The 22818-nt window shown below is 42.2% G+C and overlaps 1 protein-coding gene and 1 long non-coding RNA gene across 3 annotated transcripts in view; one reads left to right on the forward strand and one right to left on the reverse strand.

Annotated features, from left to right (window-relative positions):
- Positions 1-11727, reverse strand: part of LOC115068510 — a 16567-nt gene extending 4840 nt beyond the window's left edge. Inside the window, exons 1-2 of the long non-coding RNA XR_003847860.1 lie at positions 11589-11727; positions 9733-10063 (exon numbers count right to left, since the gene is read on the reverse strand). This is a non-coding gene — a long non-coding RNA (uncharacterized LOC115068510). The remainder of the gene's footprint in view (positions 1-9732; positions 10064-11588) is intronic.
- Mthfs (methenyltetrahydrofolate synthetase) overlaps positions 11319-22818 on the forward strand; it is a 51591-nt gene continuing 40091 nt past the window's right edge. The window contains exons 1-2 of one of the 2 annotated variants that reach the window (XM_008823380.2): positions 11319-11471; positions 16543-16804. In XM_008823380.2, the coding sequence (XP_008821602.1) occupies positions 11355-11471; positions 16543-16804 (379 nt within the window). In that variant the 5' untranslated portion in view covers positions 11319-11354. The other variant, XM_008823382.3, reaches the window with a different exon arrangement.

The following is a 22818-nucleotide window of genomic DNA, read 5'->3' on the forward strand; positions in this document are numbered from 1 at the left end:
TACAACTGAACCTGCCTCCCCGGAAGGGCTTTCTTCCGTCAGTGCTCACTGGCCATCCTGACCCCGTTCATCGCTTTTGCTCCCTTTGTCCTCGTGGAATGGTGGCCAATGATCCACGAGGAGAGGGAGAGACCCCACATATAACAAACTCAAAAAACAAAGAATCAAGAAAGGAAGTAACCCAATGAAAAGATGGGCTAAGGAACTGAGCAGAGAGTTCTCAAAAGAAGAAATAAAAATGGCTAAGAAGCTGCTTAAAAGGTGTTCAACATCACTGGTAATTAGGGAAATGCAAACTTTTTAGTTTGAAAACTTTTACCCTAGTCAGACTGGCTGAGGTCAAGAGAACAAATGATACCAAATGTTGGAGAGGATGTGGGGAAAGAGGAATGCTCATCCACTGCAGGTGGGACTGAAAACTTGTTAAACTCCTATGGAAAGCAGTACGGAGAACTCTTAAAAAACTACAAATGAATGTACCATTTGACCCAGTTATACCACTCCTTGGCATATACCCAAAGAACTCATCCTATTGCAGAGACACTTGTACATCCATGTTTGTTGCTGCTCTTTTCACAATAGCTAAGACATGGAAGCAACCTAAGTGTCCCTCAATGGACTAGTGGGTAATAAAAATGTGTTTCATTTATATGATGGAGATTTACTCAGCAGTAAAGACAAAATTATGAAATTTGCAGGTAAATGGATGGAACTAGAAACTGTTATAATAAGTGAAGTAACACAGGCACAGAAAAAAACCACACACACACACACACACACACACACAAAAGAACTGAGGTATGTTCTCCCTCATATGTGGATCCTAGCACCAAATCCTGATAAAAGTGAGTATGTATCCAGAATAACTACAGGAACCAGGATAATGAAAAGGAACCAGGGAGGTAAAGGAAAAGAAAGAATCTGAAAGAGAACAGTAGGAAATGGGCATTAATAAGGGAGATACAGATAAATTTGGGGTTATTTTAAGGGAGAGGGGAGGGAAGGTTATACAAGGAACCCATGGAATAAAGGGAAAGAAGGAGGTCAAGAGAGGTGGGACCATAGGAGAAGGGTATTATTAAGGGAGAAATGGGAAAAATGGGGGCACTTTAAATGGGGAAACCATGATGGAAGGGTTAGACAATGCAAAAGATAAATAATGCCTAGCTAGTTCAAAAAAAAAACAGAGGGGAACTATATTAGTCCAACAACCTACTGACAACTTATACATAGAACTAGATCAAAGAACATAATATACATCTAGGCAAGGTTTATCTGAGAACGTTTGGTTTTTTCCCAAGCATTATCTACATGGCACATGGTAATTAAAAGTACCAGACTGGTGGAACTAACATTTTTGGATGCATAACAGCCATACTTTGAGGCCTATAGTAATTTGGTCAGAGGAACATAAGGGACAGTTTTTGCTCCTTGCCTTCCTAGGTCATCTAAGTTCCAGAGGACTATGAGCATCTCAAAATGTCCTGTAAGTGTGGTGAGTCACCTGTCTTCTTGATGGAGGCCATAGAGACCCCACCAAGTGGACTAGAACCAGTGTCCAATCTACAAAGAGGAGGGCCAATACAGAGGAAACATTTCTTCCATGCTTCCAAGTGAAGCCACTGGTAAAAGAAAGGAGCCAGGGGCTCCTCCCAAGCCCATGTGACCCCTGAGGAACAGATTCTCAAACGACCTTAAGAGTAAAAATAAATTAGTTTATCTGGGCCAATTGTAGGGTCTTAAACACCAAAAAGGAAAGCATAACCAAAGATTAAAGGGGCCAATATAATTTTTAAGGGGTCCATATGTCTGGCTAGAAGCTACATAACAAGAAATAATGCCAGACAGGTAATACCTTCGAGTTATTGGCCAAGGTGGCCCAAAATACTCCCAGACAGTAACCCAGGATAGAATAGGGAAAATGAACCGCAGATCCCAATCTTATCTAAAGGAATGTTGACAACTGATTGCTGCTAGATGAGGAACAGCTGATCTTCCTAAAACAAGGCTCTCTACACAGCTTGACTAGATTCAGCAGATGGACAAGCACTGGGTAAAGGCTGGGGGTACCTACAACACAGTGGACAGTAACAGGGATGACAGAGTATATGGGCTCCAGTCGGGGGGAGGGCTATGCGATGGTGCCATTTGGTAAGTGGGTATATAGATGAATAAGATTGTTTGAGATGTTCTGTATGATATACACACACAAAAAAATCAACAAATTAAAAAAATGACTTATATTTGGGAAAAAATAGAACAGAATTTTTGAATTTTGATGAGTTCTACATTGTAGGGACTCAGGTTTGCTTTGCTTAGTGGGAGACCTGCTGGCTTCAGGGCAGAGGGTCTGATCGGCGATAGAGTCAAACTCTGGGACCTGTGTCTTCCCAACAGGACGATTTATTTTAGAATTCAGGTGGTTTTTATACATCCCAAGGAACTAGCAGTCACGTGTGATACGACAGTCACATACAAAGATTTAGGGTACAAAGAAACAGGACATTTAGTCTGTTAGTTGGTGCCAGAAGGATTCTTAAACTTTTACTCAAGGTTATCAATGCCCATCCAGTAATTTATTGGCCACAATGTTTTCTTTCTTAGAGCTAAAACCACGGTGAACTTTTAGCTTTTAGCTCAGGAGTAAACCTTTAACCTGGCCTAATCTCTTAGCCAGGGATAGCTCAGTTATTTGTTTAGGACGAGGAGTTGACGAAGATGCTTTCCCACAGAGCAGGGAGCCTGCGCTTTTATGACCGGGCCGCTTCCTCCTGCCAGCCTAACAGTGTTCTGCAAGGCAGGGATTATCAGAGCCACTGTTTTCAGCGCCCCTCCCTTTAGCAGAGAATGCAGTCTGGACCTATGAGGCTCACCTCATCCTAGGGCCTGGCATCCTGGTTTCCTACACTACATTATCTTTTTTTCCTTCCTTTTCTTGTTCATTTTCCTTGCTCTGGTTTTCTTTTCTTGTGCTGTAATCAATCTTTTCTTACTATGTTTAGTTCCACAATTTGCTTTAATTTAAATTTTATGTATGCAATGATGTAAGAGTTGAAGTTCATAAAAGAATTTTCCTCCTAAAAGTAAATAAGACACACACTGAAGTACAGCTTAAAAGTTCAGGTCACAGACCGAAATAAAAAGTGTCAACAGCCATGTGTCACATTACTAAAGATGTAGCTGTGTTGTGAAACCAGATTTTGCGCTTTTCTTATGTAAATATGTTCCAGGTAGTAGTGCACATACTTCCTGTTATATCCATTTCCAAGTATTCATTTTCAACAGATAGCTCTGGTGAACACAAAAATGAATACTGAAAGAGACCAGGCTTGGGGTACATGCCTGTGAACCCAGTACGTGGGAAGTGGAGACAGAAGAGTCAGGAATCAAAGCTATCCTTGACTATAGAGCAAGATTTTTAAAAATGTTTCTGTGCACTAGCGCTTTGCCTACAGAAGAGGATGGCAAGTCCTGGAACTAGAATTAGGGATGGTTGTTATGTGGGTGCTGGGAACCAAACCCAGGTTTTCTGGAAAAGCAGTAAGCTCCTTAGTTATCTTTCCTGCCCGCTACATAGCAAGCTTGAGGCCAGTCTGGGCTACATGAGACCTTGTCTCCTACCCACCACTAAAACAAACAAAAAGAATTTAAAAGTACCTAGGGAGTAGGAGAGGCACTTGGAAGGAAGAAGTAAAAGAAAACGTGGACTCTAGATCTGTCCGCAGTAGATACAAGCCCCTGGTGGTGCACATGGGAAATGAGGAAATAGGCAAAGTTCGGGTACTTTAACTGGGGAGGGAGGAGGGAAGGTTAGACAGTGAGAGAGGATATATAAATAATGCTTATCTGGTATGAAACACCAGATGGAAATGTATTAAATCAAAGGCCTACTGAAAAATACACAGACAATATCTGTACATGTGTGTTAGTGTATTGCTGAATGTTATATAACAAGAAACACTGTGCCAGACAGGAGAGTCCTCCCTTTGAGTTGTCAGGGCAGTTCAAGAGACTCCCCAAATAACACAGGCTATTGGCACAGCCCTTGATTACCTCCCAGAACTGGAAGGTAAGACTAGTACTGAAGACAGGACATGCTTCAGACATAGGACTTGGAGCAACGGGGCAGGAACTGACCTGGAAGCCTTCTACCTGAAGACAAGCTCTTATACCTTCAGAGGATACTATGTAAGCTGCAAAGGGAGAAAATAAATCAATGGTCCAACCGCAGCTGTAAAGACTAATCACTGCACCAACGATCAGCACAGCAAACTAGAGTGGTGCAGTAGTAGCACTTTTATCCTGGGGGTAATCAACAGTTATATAATTGAACTTAAAGCCTGTTCAATGGGTGTGAACTCGTGTGTGTCGGGAGGTGGACTTTAGATCTGTCCCCAGTAGACACAAGCCCCTCGTGGTAATGTAAACATAGCCAAGTACACATGACTGGAGAGGTCAGAGATCCTAGAGAAAAACTTACATCTGTCACACTCCTAAACAAATGTAATTTCTTACTATGTTCTAAATATATATCCTCATATTTACAGACAAGTTTACCTCTCAGCACTCATTAAAAAAGCCTCTTTTGCAACAGACGCTATTAAAGAATTCCACAACTGGTCAAATGTAGAGAATAAGTGAGATTTCCAGCCCTAAGTGACACATCTACAATGGAACCTCTATACCTTAGGCTCATGGAACATAGTGGAACAGAGGGTAGAGAGAATATTAATGCATCTCTCAACTATAACCAGGAAGCTTCCTCATGCAGCAGAGGGCAATTAACACATGGAGCCACAACTGACCAAAATGTAGCGAATAGAAGACTGTGACATGCATGCCCCTGGATAGGACTCCTATATTAAACCTCAGCTACCCAGGGCTCAAGGACCATTGTAGAAAAGGGGTGGAAAGATTCTAAGAGCCAGAGGTAGTGGATGAGCACAAGGAAACAAGGAACTTGGCTTCTGGGAACTTGCTCATATGAACTTACAGCAATGGTGACAGCATTCACAAGACCCATATAAGCACAAACCAGACAAAAACTCAGCATAGAACTGGGGAAATGGGTGGGGCATCCTAACTTTAGCTGAGAAACTATTGGAGATCAATCACTGCCAGGTAGGGGAGAGTTGATCTTCTCTGGGGGAGTGACACTAGGTACCCTGACCAGGCTTCAGTGGAGGAACTCACACCAAGGGACATTTAGGAACAGAGACTTAGCATAGGTCTTGGCATGTATGACAGAATGCATGAGGTCTGGTGGGGAGGCTATGGAGGGTGCAAGTAAGGGAGGGGCTCTGAATAAGATTAAGATATAGTGTATAAAATGCACAAAAATTAATTAAAAAAAATATATAGGGGGACAAAGGATTTCAGAGGACTGAACACATTGAGGAACTAGGGCTATCTATGACTCTATCATGAGCCTCACCTGTAAGCTCACAGAGCTCTCAGGAGATTCAGAACCATAAAGCGCTTCACATTTAAGGTTGCATGTATCACTAGGACATCTTTGATGGAAATGTACAGTATGGAGTGGAACTGGTATTATCAAAGATTGGGAGTAAATGAAGCAAATGCTTTTCCTCAAGAAAATCAAAGCTTTTCCTAACTGGACAAAGCTATCTACTACTTTTGCAGTATTGATGGTCAAACCAAGGGCCTTCTTCACGCTAGATAGGCACTCCCTGTGCTATGCTGCCAGACTCTCTGTGTTTGCATAATTGATTGCCCATTAAACCTAAACATAATCTGTCTCATTGGCAACCCTGCCTCTCACAGTAGGCTTTCATCAGCTCATTCATCAGGGTGTGCCTCTTGGTCTTGGACTGACTACCCAGTCATTGCACCCTGCCACTCAAGTCAATGTGATCATTCTCCATCTTTGCTCCCCGCTTGGGCTTCACTTCTGATGTGTTTGTATGACGGTGGAAAACAGTGTAGGAACAGACAGCACTGGAGCAGACAGGCATGCGTCCAGCCCCACCAATCTCTCCTATATTGTTAACTTTTTTTTTTTTTTTGGCTTAAAATTTTTATTGAATTTTTGTGTATTTCATACAGAACGCCTTAATCAACTATATATCCTCTTCCCCATTGGCACTCTTCCACAGATCTCCCCCCTCCAGCTGTCCCTCAGTGCAAAATTCATCCACTGGGATCTAGTCAGCCTATTGAGAGTCCCTCCCTTGAAGATCAACTCTTCTTTACCCAGCAGTAATCAGCAGCCAATATTCTTTGATTAAGATTGGGGCCTGATGCCCATTTCCATAGTCCTGTCTGCTTGAGTTTGCCTCGGTCTTGTGCATGCCGAAATCTTTGCTGTAGGTTCATATGAGCAAGGACCCAGGAGCTTGTAGGACTCCATTTCAATATGGTTATGCACCTCCTCCCTGGCTCTTACAATCGTTCTGCCCCCTCTTCTGCAATGGTCCCTGAACCCTGGGTGGGTGGAAGTTAATATAGGAGTCCTGTCCAAGGACCCACACTTGACAAACTCTTACCCTCTACACTTTGGCCATTTGTGACTGTTTTTGTTCCTGCCCCCCCCCCCATTGCATGAGGAAGCTTCATTGATGAGAAGTGAGAGATGCATTAGTGTCTTCTTTACCCCTTGTTCTATATTCTGTGAGCTTTAGGTGCAGAGGTTGCATTGTAAATGTGCCACTTAGGCTTGGGCAATTCACAGACAATGTCTGTGAGTGACAGGTTGTGGAATTCCATAATAGTCTCTGTCTGATGCAGAAAAAGCTTCTTTGATGAGTGGTGACTGGCATACTTGTCTGTAAATATAAGGATCCATATTTTGCACATAGTAAGGAATTACATTTGTCTAGGGATGTGACAGTTTTAGGGTTTTCTCTAAGATGTATGTCCTCTCCAGTGGTGTGTATTGTTGTTTACAGTACCACACATGAATTTCCTCCCATCGAGTGGGCTTTAAGTCCAATTGGGTAGCTGTTGCTTACCCCCAAGATGAAAGTGCCACTACTGCACCAATGTCATTTGCTGTGCTGGTCATTGATGTGGCTTATTAGGTCCTGAAGCTATGGTTGGACCATCAGTTGATGCTCTCCCTTAGCAGTTTTCACAGTGCTCCCCAAAGCAATGAGAGCCAATTTTCAGGGGAGGAGGCTTCCAGGTCAGTCTCCATTGCTTCAAGTCCTGTGTTCAAAGTATGCCCTGTCTTCACAATAGGGTCTTATTTTCAAGTTCTGGGAGGCAAGCAAGAGCTGTGGGAATAGGTTGTATAACTTTAGGAGTCTTTTGGACCACCCTGGCCAACAACGCAAAGGAAGGTTTCTCCTGCCTGGCACTGCTACTTGTTATGCAGCTTTTAGCTACTTACACAGGCTCGTGTGGAGCTACTGTATGTGTAATTTTTCAGTAGGTTTTTGGACTAATATGATCCCCACCCCCTTCTTTTAAACACTAGCTAGGTGTTATTTATCTTTTCTCTTTCTCTCCCTCTCTGTTGAGAGATAATTGTACATCCATGTTTGTTGCTGATGGAATCAACCTAAATGTCCCTCAACTAATGAGTGGATAATGAAAATGTGGTACATTTACACAATGGAGTCCTACTTGGTGGTAAAGAAAGATGAAATCATGAACTTTTCAGGTAAATGGATGGAACTAGAAACTGTTATACCAAGTGAAGTAACACAGTAAAACAAATGATGTGTTTTCCCATTTGTGGATCCCAACACCAAATCCTTATATGTGACTACATATTCTGATGAAGCTGCAGGAACCAGGAAAAGGGAAAGGACCCAGAGAGCTAAAGGGAAAGAAGGAATCTGAGAGAAGAACAGTATAGTCAGGTGTTCCTAAGGGAGAAATGGGTAAAATGGGGGTATTTAAATAGGAGGAACTATGGGGATGAAGGGGAAGAAAGAGCTCAAGAAAGGTGGGACCATAGGAGACTGGTATTATCAAGGGAGAAATGGAGAAAATGGGGACAATTTATAAATGGGGACGACGAGGAGGGAGGGTTATTGTTAACTCTTATTAAATCCCTGCATTTTAGCCTAAGATAAGAACCTTGAATAATCAGTTTTTCAAAAGATTCATCAGTAAAAAAGATTATCAATAAAAGAGGGGAAAAAAAGAAGAGAGATCAGGCAGACAAGAAATAGCCCTTATACATTAAGATTATAATTTTAAGTTCATAAATCATCCTAAAAATATCCACACACACACATTAAATTAGGCAAGCCGAGAATCATTTCATCATGCAATACATTTTAAGAATTGAAAAAATGAGGGGCTAGAGAGCTGGCTCTGCAGTTCAGAGCACAGGCTTCTCTGGCAGAGGACCCCGGTTTAGTTCCCAGCACCTACATATCGGCCTATAATCATCTGTAACTCCAGTTACAGATAATTTAACACCCTCTTCTTGTCTACGGGTATTGCACAACACAGGTGTACTTTATACATGCAGGCAAAACTTATTCATACACATAATAAAGGGCCTGGAGAAATAGCTAACCAGTTAAGAGTACAGACTGCTCTTGCAGAGGACCCGGGTTCCAATCTCAGTACCCACTTGGAGGCTAAAAACCATTTGTAACTCCAGTTCCAGGGGATCTAATGCCCTCTTCTGACTCTGCCGGAATTGCATAATACGGGTGCACTTACCTGCAGCAGAACTACTACTCATACACATAAAATAATAAACAAAATATTTTAAGATAAAGATAATTTTTAATTCCAAAAATGAAGCACACAGATTTGCTACTCAGTTATTTTCAGAAATTCCAGGGTCAGTTTTTTTGGCTATGCTCTTTTAGGTACAAAATGACACATATTAATCCAGTGCACATTAATTCAGAGTGCACTCTTAAATTATCACGAGTTCATTAAAGTCTGGTTAGTTAGAAATTTCTTGAAAGGACACCAAGATAGCATAAAATTTATATTTTCCATAGTTACACAAATTATGATAGAGATCTCCCAAACACCCTTGTTTCTGTTTACCTTATATGCTTTCCTTACTAGTTACCAACACAAAACTATAGAATTCAATTTTCCCTGTCACACCAGTAGATATCCCAAAAGTTCAGATGAATTCAGAGTTGCTCACAAAAGCAGGACCTGCTCCAAATAAGGTTCATCAAAGATTAGATGCCCAAGTAATTCATCCTACTCCAGACTGCACATTGATTCAGGTCCCCAAAGGGAGAGGCTTGGTGAAGCCTCACTAATCCCTGAGGACCTGTGGTTAGTGAAAGCATGCTGGGGGTGGGAGTTGTCTTCAGTGGCATAGCCTTTGGTAAGTGGCCCATGTGCCTATAAAGTACCTTAATTAAACTCATTGGTGCACAAGAACCAAATCCAAAACTAAAAGCAAAAAAGGCCCAGACATGAAAGTACAAGTAGTTCGGAAAAGGAAGAGGGGACAAGAGAGGGTAACTGGGGATAACTAAGATCAAAATACACTGTATATATGAAAATGTCATAAAACTCATTATTATGCATCACTAATATACGCTAATGAAGATTCTCCAAAGGCAAAGCCTGTGAAACAAACAGCAGTAGGCCAAATGTTTAAAAAAAACCCCGCCATGGTTCAGAAGCCCCCAAAAGATGAAAAACCTACTCTTCCTTTCAGAGAAATGTCAGAAATTCAAATAAATTAACTAAGACTCCAAACAATTCAAAGGGCCCTCAAACTGATAAGAGAGAGGAAGGGCCAGGCCCTAAGTCCACTGGCTGGGGAGAACTTACCAACAGTCAGACTTCAGTGCTTGCAGAGTCCAGATGTTTGTTTCTCTGTCTCGACAAATAGTGGAAGAGGTGAGCTGGTCCCAGACAAGGTGGAAGATATAAAAAGTCCTAGGAACAGCAGTTAATCCAGTAGCTGCGAGGGAAAATTCACTTTCTTGTGCACCTGGGGTTGACTTGCTGTGAGAGGCAGACGTCAAAAACACTTTTTTTCTCCTGGCCCATTTCTCCTGTCCTGGTTCTGGCAGCCCCTATAAGGGTGAGTTCAGCTCCTCATCCCAACACAGCAATCCAAGAGATGAGAAAAGCAGACAGCATTTTCAGTATGGCCACACTGGGAGGAACAGAAAAAGGAGTTCAGTGCCACCAAGTCCATGAGCTACATAGTCTTAAAGCTTGTTTTCCACACTAACTTTGTGTATGTAATAGTTGTCCTGTGTGTGCACACCTGTACGAGTGCATTTGCATGTGAAGCCATGTGGGTAGAGGTTAAAGGACTACCTCAGGTGTTGTTCCTTCAGGTTGTACCCACCTTGTTTTTTGAGACAGTCTCTCACTGGCTTAGGTCTCATTGATTTAGCCAGGCTGGCTGGCCAGTGAGCCCTAGGAGCTTGCCTTTCTCTGCCTCTCCAGTGCTGGGATTACAAGGGCATGTCACCATGGCCAGCTTTTTTACATGAGTTCTGGGGATCAAACTCAGTTCCCCATGCTTGCCCTGCGCATATTTGGTCAATTGAACCATCTTTCCAGTCTTCTACACAAACTTTAAAAATGAAATTCAATTGCATACCACCTTGTAGAACTTTAGGTTCTAGCCAGCAACTATTTAAAAGGTTAAGAACTTTATCCATTGAAAAATTAACTTGTGTGCATGTGTGTATGAAGACGCATGTGGAGGTCAGAGGTCAATGTCAGATGTCTTTCTTTATCATGCTCTACCTTATTTTTGAGATAGGGTCCCTCACTGAACCTGGAGATCACTGATTTAGCAAGAGTAGCTGCCCAGCAAACTCTAGGGATTCTCTTGTCTCCACTTCCCCAGTGCAGAAATGACAGGTGTATGCTTTTGCACCTGGTTTTTTACGAGAGCACTGGCGATTCGAACTCAGGTCCTTATTCTTGTGTAGCAAGCACTTTACTCACTAAGTCATTTCCCCGGCTCTGAAAAATTAACCTTTAAAAATTAATTACTGGGTATTCACTGGAAATGGATGTGTGGGGATGGGACGTGTACGGCTGATGCAAAGTTCCCCTCTGTTACTTTGTTCTCTGCTCCCCATCAGTCGAATGTCCTGTTATCTGTCTTTGAAGAGCAAGTTCCAACAATGTCAATATTGTTGAACTCAGAGATGATGAACAGGGTGGTTGACTTTGCGTCCAGAGTTCTCCGGAGGGGACGGGACATCCAGCTGTAAGAAGAGCTTGCCATTTGCAGCATCAGTGGCCCCTAAAGGATCACCCTTCAGCCCAGGAACCAATAAAGGGAGAAAGGCACTTGGAGGTAAAGGCTAGGTTTCCACAGGCACCGACAGTAGGAGGAGCAGAGCCGCCCGCAGGGGGCGTGGCCGCAGACCCGGAAGCGGGACTTGGAGGCGAGCCAGACGGGCGGCGCCGCGGGGGCGGAGATGGCCATGGCGACCGTGAGCAGCGCCAAGCGAAGCCTGCGGGCCGAGCTGAAACGGCGTCTGCGGGCCATGAGTGCTGAGGAGCGGCGGCGTCAGTCCCACCTCCTTACCCAGAAGGTGAGCGGCTGCGGGGAGTAAGGCCGGGGACTAAGTGCCGGGAAGTCTGGAACGGGGAATCTACGCAGGCGCAGCCCCCCATGCATGCGTACACGGTCTCCCAGGGCGCCCACTTACCCGCCCAGGACTGTCCTGCGTGGGCTCCGCACCGGGGGCTGGGGTATGTCTGTCAGGGTGGGGCTCCCGAGGGAGGCTCAGGGGTGCGAGTTTGCTCATTCCAAGGGAATTGGCTTTCCAGTTGTGAGGAAAGGCGTTCTGCTGGCTTAGCGGTGCGGGGGGGGGGGGGGGGGGGGGGGGGGGGGTGTGGAACTCTGCCCTTAGTCTCAGCTTTAGTTAGTTCACAGATTTACAGTAATAGTGCATTTGCTGCCTGTTGGATTGTAGGGTGGAAAAGGTGCTTGTTGCCCCTAAAGGAGCAGAGGATGTAGCAGACAAGACAGATGAATAAAAAGATTGTAGGGCTGGAGATAAAGCTCAGTGGTACTTGGTAGCCTGGGTCCTCCTCACACACACGGGGGTGGGGGGTGGGGAGAGGGAGAGAGAGAGAATTGTAATGTAGTCAGTATGATAAACTCTAGGTGTGGAACACATAACCTGGGGGAAGGAGAATTAGAAAACATTTTATAACATGTTTTGAGCCTTGCACGGTGACCCTTTAACTCGAACTCAGATTTTACAAGTACCATAGGAGCCTGGAGACTTCGAGGTCATCTTCATAGCTTGGAGTTTGAGGCCTGCCTTAGCTACATCAGAAAACAGACAAGAAGACACAAAGGGTGTTTGAGATATGTTTTGCAGTGCAGGAGGAATTTTGTTAGGTAAGGGGAAAAATGAGGTTGGTGACCTGCATAGGACAGGGTGTTTTTACCATGGACTTTGGAATGCCATAGATCTGGATTTAAACTGGTTCTGCTATTTTAAAAACCGTTACAACATGTATGAGCCTATGTGAGAGTTAAAGTGATGTGTAAAGTGGTGTAATTCAGTATTTTACAGACATTTTTTTTTTTTCTGTTTTGAGATTGTTTCAGTATGTAGCCTAGGCTGGCCTTACAATGACAGTTCTCCTGCCCAGCTTTCTGAGGTCTGGGATTGCAGGTGTGTATCACCAGATCCAGATCCAGCTGTTTGTGTATTTTTGATATGTCCTTCAGGGAAAGGAGAGAAGCAGGAAAGCAAGAGCAAGAAAGGGAAAAAGTGGGGGAGGGAGAGAGGATATGACTACATGAGAATTAAGAGGCTGTTGTGATATTCAGATGAATGTAAATAAAGACGTAAACCACAGAATGGACAATGAAAAAGCGGGTAAAAGGAGGTAAGGAGAGGCTTGGTAACTTACTGAATGGAGGTTAGAGAGTATTAATCACCTATGAGTCTAATATTTAGAGTTTGGGATAATGGTACTCAATCTTACTAAGCATAAGGAACACAGAGGTTGGAGCATACTGTGGAAGGGTATGGGAGGTGAATACAGGTGAGAGCAGTTTGGTTTCTCTGGTCATTTTTTTTTTTTTTCAAATGGAGTCTCACTATGCTGTCCAGGCTGTTTCAAGGAATCCTTCTGTCTCAGCCTCTCAAATAATGACTGTACAGGATTACAATGAATAAAACCCAGGTAGGAATAGCAGCTAATATAGAGATAGACATATGACAGCAATATACTGACAGCTAAGAGCTGACCTCAAAGGGAGATAGAGAAAGAAAGCAGACTCATTCTCAGTGATGTTTTATTGGATCTCAACTCACACAGTGTATTTCACAACTGAGTATATGCCATCAAGTCTAATGTTTTCTTTTACTTTTCATTTTAAATTACTGATTATAATTCACTACTCATTCAGTGACCCAAAGGAGAATCCAGGCCCCAAGGATCAGTACATAGTAATGAGTCCTGTGCTTTGCCATAGGGAATATTAATAAAGGTATTCAGTGGCATCGTTTTACAACTACTAAAAACAAATTCTTTTTGGCACAGTACAGGGTCTCACTGTGTAGCCCTGGCTGGTCTGGAGCTCAGCAGGATCCACCTGCCTCTGCCTACTGAGTGCTACACCACCATGCCTGCCCACAGTGCCGTTTTTATCATTTAGAAAAAGAAGTTCAGCCTTATGACATACCTTGACTCATTAATTAAGGTGAGGAAATTAGTGGTCCTTTGTTCACCTTTCATTCTCTCTGTTACTTTCTGACACCTTTATATATCTAAGTTGTGTTTGAATTCTGTCCTGTATATAATGAGTCTGCTGACCAGTTATTTGTGGCCCATTTCCAAGTTTGAAATTCCAGTAAAGAATACTTAGAGCATTTTAAAAAATAAACTTTATTTTTTTTTTATGTGTATGAGTGTATTGCCTTCATGTAGGTAGGTGCACCATGTCGTGCAGTGCCAGAAGACGTCAGAGGAGGGCGTCGGATCCCCTGAACCTGGAGTTATTGGAATCAAACCGCGGTCCTCTGCAAGAGCAGCCAGTGCTCTTAATGCTGAGCCATTCCTCCAGCCCCACTTATAGCATTTTTGTTATACAGCTCATATTCACTGCCAAAACCAAATTCTTTGACTGAATATGTAAGAAGAGCACAAATGATTTTATATCACTAGCTATGTGTGGCCAGAAGAGGGTTGTCTCAAGTGTCTTTTACTCTACACCTGCTCACAATCATACCATATTTTATTTGTTTATATTTGGAACATGTTCCGAATTTAGGTCTTCGCTTTTTCAGTCATTTTTTAAAAATCTACCCTCTGTTTTTGGCAAAAGTAGAGTCAACTTACCTGTCAGTAGGTTATTTTTTTGCCTTGTCTGTTAAAATATGTCCTTGCAGCCACTGCCTTGGAGTTCCTGCCCCTGTGTTAGGGCTGTTTCTTATGTCACAGTCGTCTTTCTTCCATACTTTTACTACTGAACTTACTGGATATCATCAGCTAAATTATTTTAAAGACAGTTCTATGTGATTGGGTAAACTTTGTCATATTTTGCACATTAAATTATTTAATCTCACATTTGGCTGATAATCTGAATTTCAAGGTTTAAAGTATTTTTCTTACACTGCTCAATACCTAGTCATCCAGGCTAGAGACTGATGACTTTACCTATTATAGCCTGATTATTAGTTTTCCTGAGTGTTTTTCTGGAAATCTTGTTGATTGGATAATAAAAATTCTAGGTTGACTTTTATGCTTTTTAACATTCGTCCTCATTTTTTCCTATTTTTCTTCTGCTACTGAAAGACTTTCTCCTAATTGTTTTCTTTTTGGTAATCATACTTTTAATTTCAAATGATTATTTCTTACATCTCTAATTGCATCCTCTCCCTAGCGTTTATTGATGTTTTATAGATTCAATGATTGTTTTTAGCTTATCTGAGAAAACTAATTAGAATCTCAAAAATAGTCTCTGTTTTATGAATTATGTTTTACACTGAGTCATTTTTTTCTCCCATTTTTACTTTTAAAAAATGCATTTTATGTTTTAGTGTTTCAGACTGTTAGATAATCATTGATTGGCTATGCATATTTATGTTTTCTCTGGGTACTGGGCATCAAACCCGGCACCTTGTACATGATAGTCAAGCCTTCTACCAATGAGTGACACTCTCAGACCTTATTTTCTGTGCATATTTGTGAATGAAAGTGCATTAGTGATAAGATTTCCTCTGCCTTTTGTAGACATTGGTTGGAAATTTAAGCAAAGAATAGATTCTGCACATGTCCTGTGTCCGTGTTTTAGTGCAGCTTTAGCTAGAAGTACTGTACTGTCTCCTGCCTCTGATAGGAATTAGTCAAATTTCTGCTTTTTTTTTTTTTTAAACCCTCACTGCTCTAATGTATTTTCCTTCTTCTCACTTCTTTACAAATAGAAAGTAACTAGGACTGGAGGAAGATAAAACCATAGGCACAGCCTCACACTGAATTTTATCTGGTATCTCTTCCTGCTTATTCCGCTCTTGACTTTCTATATTCTGCTTTAAAGAGACTAAGAAAGACACTTGCTCATATAGTACCTGGGTGTCAGAGCTTCAGCCCTGCCCAAAATCTGGGTTTCAGCTTTTCATTTGCTTTGCCTGTGCCAGGCCTCACGACAGCTGTTACAGCTTTTCAGAAGACAGGAGATAACTTTCTTCTTTAGCCCTGGTTTGATATGCTCTGCCTAATTTCTCTTTCCCTTTGTGTTTGTACCCAAGGTTAACTTGGCCTTCTGTACCTGTATCTCTTTCTTTCTGCCAGTCACATTTGTAAGCTGCTTTTGAATTAAGCTCTTCTAACTTGGAGGATAGGTGGAAACAGAAAAGGAATGTAGGGGAAAAGTAAAGGGCCAACTTCTGAGTCTGGGTAAGTTCCCGAGATTTTATGATGAATAAACCTAGCCCCTTTCTGCTTGATGAATGATTCAGCAAACTATGGATTCTTGCTCCAGAAACATGCCCCCCCACCCCCTCCCAGTTTAGTGAATTTTTTGAAGACTCCATTGAACAGAATGGGGTTGGTGATAAGCTAAGCGATCTGCAGGGATCTTTGGGACTGGTTGAGAATCCTACTTGTAGAACAACACATAAACTGTCAAGAATTGACTCAAGACACTTCACAGGCAGAGTAAAGTGTTGTGTATTCACTCCAAATGTAGTAAAGATTCTGCAGAGGTAAGGAAAGTGAGGGCTTGAGTTGGGCTTCATTGGATAAAATTTAGGGGAAAAAATAAAGTTTTTGAGAGCCAAAGTTGAGAGAGAAAATAAGCCAAAGACCCTGGAGGAAGTCTGTGAGAAGACTAGACTACTAAAGTGGATACGTGAGGATCAAGTCCTGGGATTCTGATGATGGACAACTTGTCTCTTTTATGACTTTTTAATGAGTTTCCATACCTACCAGAGTTAATGTACCAGAGGTAAAGGGGTCATATATGCAAGTCTTGCTTCCTGAACTAAAAGCTAGGCATCAGGACTTAACCATTGTCTAATTCGCTATGCCACTTTGCTTGGAGAAGGCTGAGAGAAAAGGGAGAAGTTGGTAAGAAGAGTATCTAATTTATCGAAGTACAATCTCGGAAGTTATAGTTGCCCATCATTTCCCATTTAGGTGATTGCCCACAGTCAGTATCAAAATTCCAGAAGAATTTCCATCTTTCTGAGCATGCAAGATGAAATTGAGACGGAGGAGATCATCAAGGACATTTTCAAACAAGGCAAAACCTGCTTCATCCCTCAGTACCAATTCAATAGCAGTCACATGGATATGGTGAAATTAACATCACCTGAAGAAATTTCTTTACTTCCCAAAACATCCTGGAATATTCATCAGCCTGGTGAGGGAGATGTTCGGGAGGAGGCCTTGTCAACTGGTGAGTGTTTTGATGAGAGGAATGATGTCTTGGGGCCTATGGCCATGCCCCCCTACATGCCTCCTATTTCATCTGATCTTGGTAGCTAGGCAAGATCAGGCATGGCTAATTTGGGAAAATTGATGTCTTTGAATATTTTGATAATTTCACCATACATTAAGTCTTTCTTTTCCTCTCTGTCTCTCTGTCTCTGTCTCTGTCTCTGTCTCTCTCTGTATTTGAGACAGGGTCTCACTACTTAGTCAAGGCTGGCTTAACTCTAAAACTCCTGCCTCCCTAGTACTGAGGTCACAGTGATGCACTACCATACCTGGCTTTCTTATTTAAAAAAATATATGTATCTGTATTTTATGTGTATGAATCTTTTTCCTGATGCAAGTGCACCCATGCCTACAATGCCTAAGGAGGCCAGAAGAGGGTGTCAGATCACGTGGAACTGAAGTTAAGACAGTTAACTACCATGGGGATGCTGGGAACCAAGCCCTGGCCTCTTCAAGAATAATGAGGTCAGTGCTCTTAACTGTTAAGCTGTCTCTCCAGGTGTAGTGGCTGATATTTTCTGAGCAGCTACTTTGTGTTATGTACTGTTTTAGATCTGGGAAGATAAGGTCCTTCCTGTACCGCAAAAGACTCACATAGGAGAGATAGAATTTTTTTACTAGTAGATTAGGTATCCACACTTGTAGTTTGTCAACTATAAGTGTCAAATTAAAAGAATGATTATTTCAAACTTAGAAGTTCAGGGATTGGTCTTGAAAATTTCCACCCCCCAAACTGGCTATTCTTTTCATCTTCTGGCACCTATCCATAACGGTGTTTGTAGTAGCAGTGCCTTTTGCCACGGTGATCCTCGCAATCCTGTTTGCAATGAAGTAGAGTCTGATACTTTAGTTTCTTGCAGCTGTAGTGCAATAGCCAACGATTCCTGCTTTTTTTAATAGAAGTGCCTGAGTAGGCATTCTGGCTGTTGTCATCTCCTAACATCGCATTCTCATTCTGGATTTTCCTTGCATCAGCAGCTTCATATGGCAAGTTCAGGGCCAGAGGATAAATCAGGCTTCACAGTGTTTGAGACAAGCTGATCAGACCCCAGATTATCCTCAGTGCAGCCTTCATAGTCTGCTTATCTTCCAGGTTTGCTTATGTTATTTTGGCATAGGAGAGATTGCACTTGAGTGTTCTCAATTGCAAGTAGAAATTCCCAAGCAAAAACTTCACATGAAGTATTTTTGTATTATGTTTACCATAAAATAAACCAGCTGGTAAATAAAAGAGGGACATGTGGTGGATTGAATGAGAGTGTCCTCCATAGGTGCCAAGTATTTGGACATTTTGTCCCCAGTCGGTGGCACTGTTTTGGGAGGTCTTAGAAGGTGTGACCATGCTGGAGAAAGCAAATCACTGGAGGTAGCTTAGAGAGTTCTTAAGCCTTGCCAGATCTCGTCACTCTCTTGTTTCCTGTGCCTGCTCGAAGATGTGAGAGCTTAGCTTCCACTCCTCCTCCAGCTACCTCAGCCACCAGGCCTCCCCGCCATGGTGGACTCTTGCCCCTTTGGAACCATAAGCTCAAATAAACTCTTCATTCTGTAAGTTGCTTTGGTCAGTGTTTCTATCACACCCACAGAAAAGTGACTAATATAGTAATCTATGTCTTTACTGAATTTATCCTTAAAGTGAGATCTGCTTAGAAATTTGCATTAGCCAGGGATCTTTCCATCAGGAATTTATAATCCAGTTCTCCTGGCTTAAGCACAAGTGGGATGTTATGGTATAGAAACTGAAGAATACATAGAAGATCCAGCTTCAGGTACAACGGGTTTAGTTAGGAGTTGATCCCCTTCTCTCTGTGATTCATTTGGCATCTATTTTGGCTTCATGTTCATTGTGGCTTGTGGCTGTTTGCTCTTGCACATTGTCGTTCCTGCTAGCACTTCTAGCAGAAAAGAACAAGTTTGTTTTTCTAATAATGGCAATAAAATTTTGGGTCTAACTCTCATTGACCCAAGTGGCCAGCTCCAAATTAATCACTATGGCTAGAAACATGGGTTAACTGTTAGTTAACAGGGTTAACTGTCTCAGGTCTTGCATGACTTTTCTTAACTGGCTCTCTGTGACCAGGGAGAAGGACACACTGTGTCCTAGAGCTACATCTACAACCCTATCAAACCACTGAGCTGAGGTGCAGGAGAGGTGAGAGTAACTCACCACTGGAAAAAAAAACATGTGCTGCTCTAGAACAAAGGGGAATGACTGTGACAGTGTCAAAAGTCAAACCATTTCTGGGATCCTATAGAATAGACCTTGCATAGCACTGTCAGTGATGGTTCTTCCTTTCTAATTTTTTGGAGGGCATTTAGGAATTCATGTTGTCTAAGAGTACCTGAGACACAACTTAAATAGGTGATTGTAAAGAGCATTCTAGCACTCCACTTTAACATTTAGTAGTAATTAAAGGGGACAGTTTCAAGGGCAAGGACTTTGAATATACCCTTCCAGATTGATGAGATCAGTACATTTGGAGAGGTAACGATTAGTGCATTGAAAGTAATTCATACTCAGCTATCCCTCTTTCCTTCTATACTAGGGCTGTGTGGTATCTGCAAAGTTATGATGAAGACAGTGAGCATGGGTTTCATGAAACTCTTTGACAAAATCATGGTATTGAGAATAGGCTGAAGAAAGCCGAACTGGATCATAACAAATATAAAAATATTTAGTTTTTAACCTTATTTGGGTTTTGCTTTTGGAGATAGGATATTGCTGTGTAGTCCATGCTGGTCTTGAATTCACAATCCATATGCCTCAGCTGCCAAAGATTATAGAGCCACATAGCCGTGTCTGAGTGGTAAATATTTTTTAAGCACTTAGTCTGTCAGAAGATTGATGGAAACCTGGTTCCCACTGTGGTGGAGTTGACTAGCCTATTGTTCTCATAGAAGGTGGTTTCTGCTAGCACTTTGCAGGCCTTCTTTGAGCTGTCCTGTTCCGCTTTTTGTTAAACCTTGAGATGTCCTACCATTCCTTAATTTCAACGTTTGTAAATTTATTCTTATTGTTCTTTTTGTATTTCCTACATTTATGTTTGTAGCAGTATGTGACTTCAGAAGTATCCTGGTTTCTGAAGCCACTTCCCCTAAAGGCTAGCTCTCATACCTTTGGAGAGCACATGAAGGTGCCAAGGGAAAATATCAATCAATGGTCCAGCACCAGCTTCAAGACCAAATAACTACATCAACGGCCAGCACAGCATACAACATTGGTGCAGTAGAGGCACTTTTAATCTTGGGGGCAGTCAACAGCTACCTAATTGGACTAAAAGCCCACTCAGTAGGAGGAAACTCAAGTGTGGTATTGTAAACATAACCAAATACACATGGCTGGACTGGTCATAGATTGTAGAGAAAACTGTCACATCCCTAGACTAATATAATTTCTTACTATGTGCAAATTATGTAACTTTATATTTACAGAAAAATATTCCAGTCACCACTCATCAAAGAAGCTTATTTTGCACCAGTTGGAGACTATTACCAAGTTCCACAACTGGTCACACATAGACATTGTCTGTGAATTGCCCTGGCCTAAGTGGCACATCTATGAGAGACAACCTCTATACCTAAGGCGCATAGAGCATAGCACAGAGGTAAAGAAGACACTAATGAATCTCTCAGTTCTCATTAATGAAGCTCCCTCATGCAACAGAGGGCCAGGAACACAAAAGGTCACAAATGGCCAAAGCATAATGATTAAGTCTGCAGAATGTTGGTCTTTGGACAGGACTCCTATATTAAAATTCACCTACCCAGGGCTCAGGAACCATCCAGAAAGAGGGGGCAGAAAGATTGTAAGAACCAGGGGATGGGTGCATGACCATATGGAAACAGAGTCCTACAAGCTCCTGGGACCCTGCCCATATGATTCTGTGGCAGCGGTGTCAGCGTACAAAAGTCCCATGCAAACTCAGGCAGACAAAAACCCAGCATAGAACTGGGGAAGTAAACAGCAGATGCCAGTCTTAGCTGAAAAAAAATTGGCAGTTGATTACTGCTAGGTAAGAAAGCGCTGATCTTCCTAAAACAAGAGACTAGATGGGCTGACTAGACCTTGGTGGATGGGCTTGCACTGGGAAATGTCTGGGGACAGTGACTTGACACAGTGGGCCTTAATGCAGGTGACAGGGTATATGGGTTCCAATGGGGGTGGGTGGGAGGGTGCCAGAAAGGACAGGGGTATAAGTCTTAATCAAGATTGTTTGAGATGTTCCATAGGAAATACACAAAATTCAGTAAAAACAAATTAAAAACAAAAATTTAAAAATAGAAAACAGAAAAAAAATTATCCTCGTATCTTTTCTACTATTCATTTATCAAGTATTACTAGATTTTTCTTTACAGTGTGTGTGTGTGTGCATGTGCATGTATGTGTGTGTGTGAGAGAGCGAGGGGGCGGAGATGTGCAGGTGTTTGTGCAGCTGCACACCCAGGTGCATGAGCAGAGGATAGAAGGATGCTCAGTATCCTGCTCTAGCATTCTCTTTTCTTTATTAACTTCAATCACTGTCTGTCACTCAACCTGGCACTTGCCTGGAAGCCAGCACACCCCAGGGATCTTCTTGCCTCCTCCACCTTACAGTGCTGAGGCACCTGTATAGAACCAAACCCACTTTTTTATGTTGCTGCTGGCGATTAAAACTCAGGTCCTCATGTTTATGAGCAAGCATTCTTACTCATGGAGACATCTTCCTAGCCATTTTTCATAACGTTTTTTATTTAAATTATTTATTTAATAACCACATACTTAGAAGAAGCATTAAGACAGCATTGACATTCAATATCAATTTTCTAAGCTAAGCTGCATCCCTTTCAAAATTGGCTGTAAATTTTTAGGTTTACAGTTGAATTATTATGGTTATCTTGAGAGTGAGTAGGAAGGATGGACTGGCAGGTTGGCAAGCTGGCAGGCTAGTAGGTGAGGTGACTAAGCAGTCAGATATTCCTGATCAGGGCCAGTTTGGGGGGAAGAGATGACCTGCTCCTGCTGTGAGAACCCTGGGTTTCATCCACTTCTCTACCAAGATATTTACCAAACTCTTAAACAAAAGACTAGCAACTCCTCAAAGACCAATTCTGCCCTCTGTGATTTTGTAAAGTTCATCCCACCTTGCATGTCCTTTGTCCTGCAGAGTTTGGATCTGGCCTGAAGTGTCTTAGCTGTCTTTCTCAATTCTGACAGTCTCATAACTGTGCTGTCAGCATTAATCTTTGTTCAAGTTCAGACCTGGACTGATCTTCCTCCTTACTGTCTGAAACTCTCCTCAACCCACAACTCCCCTTGGGACAGGCCTTTGTAGAGCCAGGAGTAGGCTGCTGCTGCAAGGCGGCTGGGTGGAGCCTGTCTTCAGCAGCTTGGAACTAGAATGTGTCCTCTGCTCCCAGGGGCTCTGTGTTACTAACACCGAGATGTATTGTTTTTGCTACTAATACTGAGATGTTGGCACATGCATCTCTAATCTGTATGTATCTGATTATTACTAGTCATAACTGATTGCACTCAGATCCTTGGTGCCTGTATATGTCTGTTAAGTCATTGGGTAGATTTCAGTGGTAATGTTTATCACCTCTACTGATTAGCATGATGTAAAATTCCATGCTTCCTCCTCAAATCTAATACATTTAAAAAATTTTGTTGATTTTTTTTTTTTGTGTGTGTGTGTGTGTATATCACACAGAACATCCCAAACCATCTTATTCAACTATACACCCACTTCCGAGATGGCACCCTCCCATAGCCTCTGACCAAATATGTCCCTCTGACCAAATTATTATAGGCCTCAAAGTATGTCTGTTAAACATCCAAGAAGGTTAGTTCTGCCAGTCTGGTACTTTCAATTACTGTGTGTCATGTAGATAAATCTTGGCTTTGGTATTAGAGTGATGCTGGCTTCTTAGAAGGAATTTGGAAGTTCTCCCTCCATTTCTATCTTTTTGAATAAATTAAGTAGTATTGGATGTAGG

This window comes from Nannospalax galili, unplaced genomic scaffold (genome assembly GCF_000622305.1).
Source record: "Nannospalax galili isolate Female #2095 unplaced genomic scaffold, S.galili_v1.0 scaffold28, whole genome shotgun sequence".
NCBI classification, from domain to species: Eukaryota; Metazoa; Chordata; class Mammalia; order Rodentia; family Spalacidae; genus Nannospalax; species Nannospalax galili.